General features: G+C 29.8%; 1 protein-coding gene across 1 annotated transcript; it reads right to left on the reverse strand.

The window, feature by feature from the left end:
- Nucleotides 1-6,539: 6,539 nt before the first annotated feature.
- Nucleotides 6,540-11,737, reverse strand: LOC115712096 (cytochrome P450 81Q32-like). The gene is made up of 2 exons (XM_061114273.1): nucleotides 10,794-11,737; nucleotides 6,540-7,299 (listed from the first exon to the last, which is right to left on the reverse strand). Exons 1-2 carry the CDS (start codon nucleotides 11,703-11,705, stop codon nucleotides 6,679-6,681), a joined length of 1,533 nt encoding a protein of 510 aa, XP_060970256.1. The 5' UTR covers nucleotides 11,706-11,737; the 3' UTR covers nucleotides 6,540-6,678.
- Nucleotides 11,738-12,492: the final 755 nt, after the last annotated feature.

A 12,492-nucleotide genomic window follows, 5' to 3' on the forward strand; every position in this document is an offset into this window, starting at 1 on the left:
AGCCAAGTTGTCGCCGCACATAATGGAAACCCCCAACCACTTGGACACGTTGCCGCCACAATCGTTCGAAGGTAATTTCTTTCTCTCTCTCACTCTTCTCTTTCGATGTCTCTCTTTTTCTCCTACGATTTCTCTTTCTCCTTCGACCTCTCTATCTTTTTACTGTCTATGCTCTCTCTCTCTGATCTCTCTCTTTTTTCTCTCTAATTTTTTTTTGCAGGAGGTATAGGCGCGTGATGATGGTCCGATGGGATGGTGGTGGTTCGATGTGGTACTTTAAGTGATTCTATGGGTTGTGGTGGTGGTCCGATAGGGTTTGGTGGCAATATTTGTTGTTGGTGATGGGTTTTTGTGGTGGTTTGATGAGGTGTGGTGCTAGTGGCGGTTCAGTTTTTTTTTTTTTTTGGTTTTTTTTGCTTCGCTTTTATAACTGAAGCAAAAACCTTTTGGCGTCAGTGCATTACTATTTGCTTCAGTTATGAACTGAAGCAAAAAACTTTTGGCGTCGGTTAATGAATGAAGCAAAAAATCTCAATATTTGCGTCTGTGGTTATAGCGTCGGTTTAGACAACCGAAGTAAATTTTTCATGTGTCACTTTAAAACTGACGCTAAATGTGAGTTTTGTAGTAGTAAAAATTCTTTAAGGCAAACTCTAAAAATGCATCGAACCCTACTTGAAATCGCAGTGTGTCTCTCTCCTCACGCATCCATGATTTATCCATACAAATATTCTAACCAAAAAAAATCAGTATTTAGTAACTAATTATAACTAGTTACTACTTACACAATGTAACTAACTAGGTTTCTCACATTTAATTCATATATTACTAAAATTTGTGTTTTAGTTTGGTTCATGTTATTAAGTTATATAAGTTGTAAAAGTTGTAATTAATTAACTAGGGTAGTGTTAGTTGATTGGAATATAGGTAGAATTGGAATGACTTTTCCTAAAGTAAATCCATTCATTTGTTTGGTTTGTCATTTATAATAGAAAAGTTTATATAAATGTGTTATGTCACCTAATTTCTTACAACTGGCGAGTAATTAACTAGTTTTTTGTGTTATGTACTTTTCCTTTGGTATTTATTTTTTTTAGTAAAATTTATTCAAATTCTAAAAAATTTATCCACCCATCCAACCGCAGTATATGTATTCGCAGAATCTACTTCACTACGGATGAATATTTAAGATATTCAAAGTCTACTTAGCATGCATAGATAATTAATTATAAAAACAAAAAGTTAGTGAATGTATATACCTATAGCAAGATAAAATCCGATCAATACTGAAATATTTCGAATCTTAAAAATTAGCTCACAACCTACAATATAATGCAATACAATAAAATTAGAATTTTAATTATTTAATTACTTACTAGTTATATTAAAATATATATATATATCAAGTTACTAGTTACTAAATTCTATAAATTAATTTTTGAAAAAAATAGCATATACATGTACATATATAATCAATTATATATCAAACTAACATAATTTTAAAAAAATTATTTGTAAACTAAGTTAATCCCTACTATCTCATTCTCATTCACAACAAATATATATACATGTTCATGTACAATACAATTACACAAGTTACACAAATAGTATATACACAATATATACACACACAATATATATAAACGCATATTTAATAACAAAACACAATATATATACATATATATTATATATCAAGTTAATAAATATTTACCTTATAAATGCAATCTAGCAACAAATTGCGACAAAAATTCAACCACCTATAGCACACACACAATATAATATAATAAAATATAAAAGGCTAATTAGTAATTTTTCCTCTTGAACTTTGGTATGTACTAAATCGTGCCACCTGAACTTTTTTGGCCGTTAAAAATTCCCCCCGAACTATTGAGATTATTAAATTTAAGGACTTTTGTCTAATTTCAATCAATTTTACTGTTTCAGTTTTTGTTTATGTACTAAACCATGCTCCCCAAACTTTGATATCTACCAAATCATGCCCCTCAAACTGTGATATGTACTAAATCATACCCCTTGAACTTGTTGGGTTTTGTGCCCTAAATAAAACTCATTACAATCTAATCTGATTAGTTATCAATTTAAGAGATTTGAAGTGATTTATGTTAACATGTATTTTTCATGCTTATGGTTTAATGTATGCACAAAATCAGTTAAGTCCAGAACATATATTTATTCACAATTACAGTAATGTCAACACAGTGGAATGTGATTGTGATTATATGATTCAAAAGACTAAGTTTCTGTTTCATCAGTGTTTTGGATTTACACTGTTGTGATAATCAACGATGAAGTATACTTACACTTGGAGTAAGTGTTATGTTCTTTCTGGGACATTGGTAAAGTATACTAGTTTCGAATGTATGGAGTATACATTGGACTGGACCGATATTGAGCTTAGTTAAGATATTATAATACTTACCGTTATATCTTTCCAAGTCAATATCACTAGTTGATCTTAGATCAAAAGATCTTAATCCTGATATGTTTGGGTTCAATCTCAGGAGTACTATTCATGTTCTTTGATTTGTTAGTTAAACCTACTTTCGGGTCAGTACAATACGTACATATTAGGAACATGATAGTATGATTGAGTGGGAGCGCTAAACATAAATATGGAATCTATAGCTTTTACAGGTATTTAGAAGTAAAGTGATGATTTCCTTCGAGCTTAGCTAAATAGATGTAAATGGAAGAGCTCTTATTTCTGTGATTATATTTTAGTTCACTTAAATATCATTTACAGGTAGCTAAGTGTTTTAAGGATCAAAATACATTGAGGGGTGAAATGGTAAATTAGTTCCTACTCGGTGTAAATCATCTACATAGAGGATCTTTGATTATTTAATTAGATTATAACGATGGTTAAATGTGATAGCGTATCTATATGGTGGAACATATAGAGCGTTCTATATGATTGAGAGTACAATTCTAAGTTCCAAGAGTGGATGCAACAAGGAATTAATAAGCTAGTGAAATTACTTGGTAAATTCTTGATCAGCTTATTGGAAGCTCAGAAATATAGGCCATGGTCCCCATTCTAGTTGAGACCATACTGCTTGTAAGACTCAGATAATTGATTTGTGATTAATCAATTATAATTCAAAAATTAGACTATGTCTAGTTTGTGAATTTTCACTAAGCAAGGGCGAAATTGTAAAGAAAAGAGATTCTAGGTTTGTTTATTAATTAAGAGACTCTATATGTCTAATTAATAATTATATTAAATGACAATTTTATTTTATAATCTGTTTTAGTTATTAAATAATTAGTTTTGGCATTCAAATGGTTAGAATTAGAAAATTAGCGTTTTTGAGAAAATAGAAATGAAAATTGTTAAAACTACAAAATTCCAAGTGGGGCCCATTAACACCTTGGCCGGCCACTTGAAGAGGGCTTTTCCAATTAAAATTTTCATTATTTTAATGTCAAATAATTACTAACCTAAACCTAGTGGTTGCCTATAAATAGAAAGTGATGGCTCACACCAAAATAAGATTTTATTCAGTAATTCAAGAGATTTCCTTTCAGAAAATTGAGCCACTCACTTTCTCTCTATAGCCGACCCCCTCTCTCTCTCTTTTCCTCTTCCAATTTCAAAATACCCTAAGTGATAGAGTAGTGCCCACACACAGCAAGTGGTACCTCAATCATAGTCTGGAAGATCGTGAAGAATCCAACTTGAAAAGAATGACATTCGGACTCAGATCTTGGTGATACTCTGCGACAAAAAGGATACAAGGGTTAGAGATCTGAGTGGAAGGAGACATATTATTCCACTGCAACCAATATAAGGTTTCCTAAACTTTATATGTGTTTATTATCGTTTTAGAAAGTTCATATTTAGGATGTTAAACAACATACTTGTGAGTAGATCTAAGATCCTGGTAAAATAAAGTCCAACAGAACTTTCATCAATGTTAGATTTTTTTTACTAAAATTAGACGAAAGTCCTTAAATTTAACAATCTCAATAGTTCGGGGGGAATTTTTAACAGCCAAAAAAGTTCAGGGGGCACGATTTAGTATATGTAAAAGTTCAGGGAGAAAAATTACTAATTAGCCAATATAAAAATCCCAAAAAAATTACAAAAACGAAATAATACCAATGTACATTAATGAAATGAATATAGAAATCATATTTATACCTTAATGGACATTGCGATTCAACGTTTTTTCTGCTAAAATCGGTGGCCTGAGTTATTCTACCACCTTTTTATATTAGGTTCGATTATAGTGATAGGGGAAAAACTAAAATTTTTTACAGTATAGGTTTAGGTATTGAAAATGGAAGATTTTAAAATAAAAATGGGATAAAATGGTGAAGAAATGAGGGATAATGAGCCTTTTTTATGGGTGGTTGGCGAGGGTTTTTTCGTGGGTATGGGGCTGCTATGGCTGTTGTGTTCTTCGTGTTCAACAAGTTGTGAAATGAGGAAGACAAAGATGGGTTCTGATATATAACCCTATGGCATCGGTTATTTGGTATTAACCGACGCCATAGGTGCACACGTATCGAAATACGTGTGCACCTATGGCGTCGGTTAATACCAAATAACCGATGCCATAAGGTTAATAAAAAAAACCCCTTAATTTTCTCCCAACCCCCAACTGATGACATAGATATAATTAAATTCTATACATACGGTTTTACCAAAAAACTGCCTCTAAATGTCAATTTCAATCCATGTGGATATTTTTACACCATTTAGTTTTCCTTTTAATAAAATAAGTTGAAAGAACTGCCTCTAAAGCCCATAATTGTAGTAGTGTAATCATAATATTTTCTATTATGATGACATCACAATAATATATGTTCATGATTTAATATAATTTATATATTAAACATATAATCATGTGTAAAATAGTTGAACAAAGCTTATGATTGAATCATGATATGATTTCTGATCTTTATTGAAAGTAAATAAGATTATCATAAAATTAGTTTTGTTAACATCTTCCTCTAAGAAATGTTTCATTATGTGGAAACATATTTTGTGGGTTATAAAGCTTTTTGATTTTGAATCCATATGAAGGGTGGGGAACAGAAAGAATATTACAATTTACTTCCTCTCAAATTAATTTTTTTGGCTTTGTCTCTTATGTACCTTGGTGGTGATAGTGTGGTCTCCATGCTTAAATCAGATTCTCAAGAGTGGGATGGTCTTCTCATTTGTGGTTTATTTTTTCCCGATGAAGCTAATTAAGGTTGTTCTGTGTAACTCGTTGACAATTTGGGATTGCACTAGTTGGGTTTTGATCGTGCTTCTACCTCTCATTTTTTTGGGTTGGTGGAAAAATTTATGGACTCGTAAAATTTCTCCCAAAGTTATGAACATATTAGCTTGGAAAACTTCTTTGAGTTGGATTCCTATTAAAGAGAATAAACTTGATCAAACACGGCCTTATTATAAAATGGTCTTTGTCTGGTGTGTACTACCCATGTGGAATCAACTCACCATGCACTTTGGGGTTGTCTTACTCTTCATGATTGTTGTAAACTTTGTGATTTCAAGCTTTGGGACCTGAATTTGACTGTATGGATATTTTTCTTTTCAAGTTATTCATGTTAATATTGATCACTTATCAATCAGCTAAATAGAGATTGTGTGCTTGTAATTTTGTGGCATATTTGATACAAAAAGAATACAACGGTGCATAATAATATGGATACTCAAGTGACATTAGTGGTTAATTAAGCATGCATGTTCCTTGGGGACCTTCAACATGGTATGCCTTCAAGTGGACGACTGATTTGCACTAGAATGTTTTAGTGCCATTTGCATTGCGATGACTTCTGCCACTTACCGGTTTCATCAAACTTAACATTGATGCAGGCCTTGACAATAAAAACAGGTGTATATTTGGGATGGTCGCTCGTGATTCTCATATGGCGTCGTTATGGCATTCGTGGCTTGGTGTTTTGCTGACTGGTTTGAGGCTGAGGTTATCGAGGCTTTGGCTTTAAGAAACACTGTAAATCAATGTTGTATCTTTGGGTTTGATAATCTTAAGTTCGAATTAGATTATTTGAGCATAATGCAAAAGATTAATAATCATATTTCCATGGTCAATATTCTCCTGGTTATACTGTAAGATATTGTTCTTAGTCTTTCAAGTCTCAAGCATGTTAGTCTTTATGATTGCTCTAGATTTATTAATGTTGTAGCTTACAACTTAGCTAAATATGACATTGCTTCATCAATTAGTTAGTTCTATTTCTGACCTAGCTATCTTGATTCTCTTCAAAATTTGATTTTGGCGAAAGTTTTTAGGATGAATAAATTTCTTGTTCCTGTCTCCTTTCTTTAGAGCTTTTTACTCTGAAAGGTTGTGTTTTTAGGGAATTCTAAAATAATATATGTACATACACTATTGATGTGACATTGCCACATCTTATGTTAGCTACTATATAAAAAAAAAAATTAATAGGAGTCTGATAACTTAATAATTCTAATTTGTTCCGAATAAACTTTTAATTAATGTAAAATCTCAAAAAAGGTCGATTTGATAGAGGTAATATTTTGGAAGACAACCAAAATCCTCTTTTATTCTTTTATGATTACTAATATATAGCGGGACACACTTGCACAATAAAAACTAAAGCTTATTAATACATAAATATAAATATACATATATATATGCATATTATTCTCTAACATCATTGTGAGAGAACTGAGTTCATGATTGGACGTGCTTTGCACAACACTTGTAGAGGCACAAGTTTTGTCATAGTAATACCTCTTCCCTCGGTCATGTCAATATTTTTATCGCTAACCTTTTCCCACTCAAAGCACTGAATCAAAGTTCCCAAAGTTAAACCAATTACTCGTAGGGCCATACCATTGCCAGGGCAAGATCTCCTTCCGAGTCCAAACGGCATAAGCAAGTTAACATTATTAATTTGATCTTCTCTACTCTCAAACCTCTCTGGGTAAAAGCTTTCGGGGTCTTTCCATAGTGTAGGGTCTCTGTGAATAGCCCAAACATTAACAAATACAATAGTTTCACGTGGAACGTCGTATCCATCAACAGTGCAGTCTTCAGAGGACAAGTGAGGTAGGAGCATTGGAGCTGCCGGGAATAGACGTAAGGTCTCAGAGATGATGTTTTGGAGGTATGGTAATTTGGAAAGGTCTGGTTCGTCTATCAATTTATGTTCACCAATTTGTTCATCAATTTCAGCTTTTGCTTTTTTTAGAATGTGAGGATGGTTGACCAAATTAGATAATGCCCATTCTAATGTCACTGATGATGTATCACTCCCCGCTACTAGTACGCCCTGAAAAGCAAAACGAAATTTTAGGCTATAATTTTGGTTAATTAGTAATCATCTAATAATTAAGATCCCCATATTAAAACTCTTTTAATTCACAGATATATTACTAGTATGAACAAATATGCACATGTCACAATTATAATATAAAGATAAATATATTTAATTATCACAGACGTGGCAATCATAAAGTGAATTATTAAGTGAGATCGCTACTTCAAATATTTATAATAAAGACTAATTACCCATCATAATAACCATATACAAATTGTTTTATATTAATTAGCATTCCATTTATAATAGATACTAAAAAAATATATACTTTAATATTAATTTTTTTAAAAACATGTAATAATTAGCGTGACATATTCTTGTAGAATATAATATAATTTTATAATCATTAATCAGATGTTAACAGCCAATCTATTAAAATGATATATTTTTTTGTCACTTCTAAAATGAATGTAAGTATATATATTTATATTTTCTCAAGAATAAGATATTGTATTTGTAAACATATCTTAGAGACGATTACTAAATGGAAGTTGGAGTTTATTCTAACCAACAAAGCTCATTATTTAACTAAAAAGTAGTATGTTTAGCCAATTCATAAGTCCCAATATTAAAATCACTACTAAAATTTGAATGTGATGCCTTTAAAAATTAAGGCAACTAATAAGGGAGACAAGTGAGCTGGAGGTGGCCATGGCCCCCATAAATAACTAAATATTTAATTTATTTTTTGAAAAAAAAAATTGAATTGAATTGAGCTATAATAAAAAAAGAAAAAAAAAATCATTATCTATTAGATATGTCAAAAAATATAGTTCATCATTACAAAACATATGCTATTTTTATCTACTAGAATACGCCCTAAACTTATGAGAAAATTACATAGTATATATATTCACTTTACTTTATTTTATGGAATAATTAGATAAGACACTATTTTTTATAAAATATTTACATTTTTACATTCAAAAATATTTTTTATATTTTTACAGTTTTCTAAAAAATAACACGAAAACAACATAAAATCAACAAGAAAGCAACATAAAAGTAACATGAAAATAACATCAAAATAACAACAAAAAATAACATACATATAACAAAAAATTAACAACAAATGAACAAAATTTCAACATAAAAAGACCGTATTTTATGTAAATAAAATCAAAAAAATCGTAAAAATGTTTAAAATTCCGTGAAACTGTATTTTTGTTGTTTTTGTGCATTTGTGAAATTAACCCTTATTTTATTTATTTTAATTTTTACTTTTATTTCTATATTCTTTAAGATATGCCCACTTTTATAGATAATGTCCCTATTATGCCCCTTAGGTTGATGTAAATTATGTGCTAAATTAAGATTTAAGTAAAAAGTGAAGGTATATTAAGAAAATCACTCACAAAAGTAGGTACTTTGTTAATGAAATATAATATAAAAGTATTTTTGATTAATAAATACAAAAAATATGTATTTCTCAACTTATTCCTAAATGTATTCACTTTCTTTCTAACCCCATGAATCTTATAATTCTCATCGCACTAACAATATTACACTACTCACTTGCCCAAACAAATAAATCTTTTCTAGACTTTTTTTTCTTTCTAATTTTAGAGTCAACGCTTGGTGAAAACAAAAAAAAAAAAAGTAATTATGTATTATTTTATTATTGACAGGTTACTTAAGCTTGTTCGAACTCTTCCTATGTCCACAAATGTGCATTCTCAATCATGAAAATTATGAAGAGTGTTTGAAACAAAATTAAAAAATAACTTTTTAAATGATTGCTTCTGTTTGTATTGAGAAAGATATTTCCACAACATTTAGTTCCATTATAGATGAGTCTGTATTTATGAAGGAATGTCGAGCAAAATTTACTACGGTGAGTGTATTTAGATGCAACAGTGTAATAATTAGGTATTGTAATTATTATACAAAAAGAGTAATTACACTATATTTCAAAATATAATGTATTTGAATGTCAAATAATAATTGTATATAAATTCTTATTTTCATGTTTAACAAATGAGTTAGTAATTACATAATCTAATAATATTAATTTTCTAAAAATGAATATTGTGTAATTACACTTATAAATTTAATATAATTAATTATTAAGCACACTGTTTGTTAATATAATTATTTTTTAATACTTATATTATATTTATTTAAATAAGTATTAGCAAGTATAATTATTTTACATAATAATATAAATTAAATAGTACTATTTTTATTTTATAAACAATAAACTGGTCCTGTTCTGCAAATTCTGGTTTCGTTAGAGACAACAACACATTTATGTAACTAATGCTGTAAGTTCTCTTTGAAAAAGAAAAATTATTAATTTTTATTTTAATTTAAAATACATCTAATGTTTTTAACTAAAACAATAAACACGCACGCATATCTAGTTAGTAGTGGAAATATGTGTATTGTTATTAGACACTAGTGGTGCTTAAACACCTCTACACATGTGTCTTGTAATTGGTTAACGACATTTTTTAAAAATTATTATATTAAATTATATGGAACTTGATACTTAATTATTAAATCAATAGCAATAATAACACATAAAAAGATATTAATGATATCTTTTAACATTTCTCAGTAAATATACATGATTAAAATGACTAGAAATAACAAAGACGTGGCACATAAAATGAATAATTAAGTGAGAAGATATCATTAAATGTAAATAGTTAAAATATTAAGATTAATTATCGGTCAGAAAAAATTGAGTACACAAATTGTTCACTCAACTAAAAATAACCCAGATTTCATGAAAAAAGTAAAGGTAAATACTATTTTGAAATTTTTTATAAAAATTATTAATTTGACTTTTTATTTTATTAAATAATAAAATTGACTTTTTATTTTTTAAAATAGTAAAAATAAGATCATAAACTGATTTTTTTTTATTAAAATAAAACTTAATAATAATCTATTCTTACGACAAAACGGGTTAGATAATTAAGTGAGAAGATATCATTAAATGTAAATAGTTAAAATATTTATAATAAGATTAATTATCGGTCAGAAAAAATAGAGTACACATATTGTTCACTCAACTAAAAATAACCCTCATTCCATCAAAAAAGTAAAGGTAAATACTATTTTGAAATATTTTATAAAAATTATTAATTTGACTTTTTATTTTATTAAATAATAAAATTGACTTTTTATTTTTTAAAATGGTAAAAATAAGATCATAAACTGATTTTTTTTTTTGTTAAAATAAAATTTAATTATAATCTATATTCTTATGACAAAACTGGTTAGATAATTTGGATCTGTTCATATTAAAAATTATTTTTAAGTTAATTATATTAAAAAATAAAATAGTTAAAAATTAACTTAAAGTCATATTTTTACTATTTTGAAAAATATAAGATTTATTTTATTATTTAACAAAACACAAATTCAATTGCTAAGCAAAACATTTATCAAAAAGATAACGATAAAGTAAGAATATGTATATATAGTTGTATACTAACCACTATAAAGCCTTTGATGATTTCGTCAGTATAGTATTGAGGATCGGAGAGTTGCAAAGCAAGCATATGATCGATCATAGTAGAGTCTGCCTTCATACTCCGACGTTCATCGACCAGCTCTTGCATGAAAGCATCCATTCTCTTAGCAGCCCTTTTCACCTTCCTCTCATACCCTTTTCCCACCCAACTCAAAGCCCAAGGCAAAAAATCCGCCGTGGTTGCCACTCCGCCACTGGGGATTAACTCCTCCCTTATCCTCCAGAACTGCAGGGCCTCCTCCTCGTCGCTGACGTCATCACCGCAGTAACGTTTCCCGGCCACCATTCTCATTATGATGTTGTAAGCCAAGTTCGAAAACATCGTCTTCATCTCCACTTTGGCAAACCCAAACTCCTTATTATTACCCGATTCACGGAGGGAGTTCTCAGCGAGTTTACTAATCATACGCTTGATCTCGTCCTTACGTGTCTCCAAGTGTGATTTTAGCCGGTTGGCCGAGTAGATCTCGATGGAGCCGATGCGGCGGAGGTTGCGCCAGTGGTCGCCGTAGGAGGAAGCCACGACTGTGGTGTAGTTATAGCCGGCATGTTTCCAGAGTAGGGATCGGGTACGGTTGGCCAGAACGATGTCGTTTTTGGTGAAGCATTCCTCGGCGGCTGAGCGTGATGATATGATGACAACGCGGTGGGGACCCAACCACAGGGAGAAAACGGTGCCGTATTTGTGTGAGAGATCGCGGAAAAATCTATGAACGGGTTGTTGTATGAGGTGGAGGTGGCCGATGAGTGGGAGAGAAGGTGGGCTTGGTGGAAGCTTTTTGTATTGTCGTTTTTTGGTTTGGAACAACAGTTTTGATAATAAAACGACAATGATGAGGCCAAGAGCTGTGTAGAGTAGTACGGGCTCTTTCATTGCTTTTCGACTTCTTCAATGTTTGGGATAATGTTGCATGTAATTTATTGGAATTATATCTATATATATATATATAAATATATATTTTTATGTGTATCTAAATGAGTGTGTGTGGATAAGCGTATAACTAAGAGAAATGCTAAAAAGAACTAGTGGTGCGAATCACCTTTATACGTGTCAATATAGTTATTGGTCTAATCTAGGGATTTTTTCTATTTTAAGCTAAAATTACTTAAAATAAACTTTTATACTACTATAATAAAAAATAAACATTTATAGGATTTAATGTTTACTAAAATACTATTTTTAAAATTTCTTATTTACAAAAATACAGTAGAGACAAAAAAAAAAATTGATAGTGATTAGGTGGGCAAGTGAAAGACACGCTTGACTTAGGAAAAGTGCTCAAACAAATTAATGCATTCAAGTTATTAATCCACGTGTAAAATTAATTGACAAGATCTATTATTTAATTTCATTGGTTTTTTTGACAAACACTATGGAGACTACTTCTATAAAAAAGAATTAATTTTATAAAAATGTACATAAAAAATATATTTTATTTAAATTGAGATAAAATGTAGTGTCAGGGACTTTTTTGTTTTTAAAAGATTGGTGTCAAAAACTTTATTCACCATAGATTTTATTAAATACTTTTTATTTTATAACATGCAAAAAATAATATTATATTCAATTTTTTTTTTGATAAATTGGATTGAAATTACTTTTCATGTATACTATTGTTACTATTATATTATTATTTTGATATGTATTTTTGTACGATGAT

This window comes from Cannabis sativa, chromosome 4 (genome assembly GCF_029168945.1).
Source record: "Cannabis sativa cultivar Pink pepper isolate KNU-18-1 chromosome 4, ASM2916894v1, whole genome shotgun sequence".
In the NCBI taxonomy this organism is placed as follows: Eukaryota; Viridiplantae; Streptophyta; class Magnoliopsida; order Rosales; family Cannabaceae; genus Cannabis; species Cannabis sativa.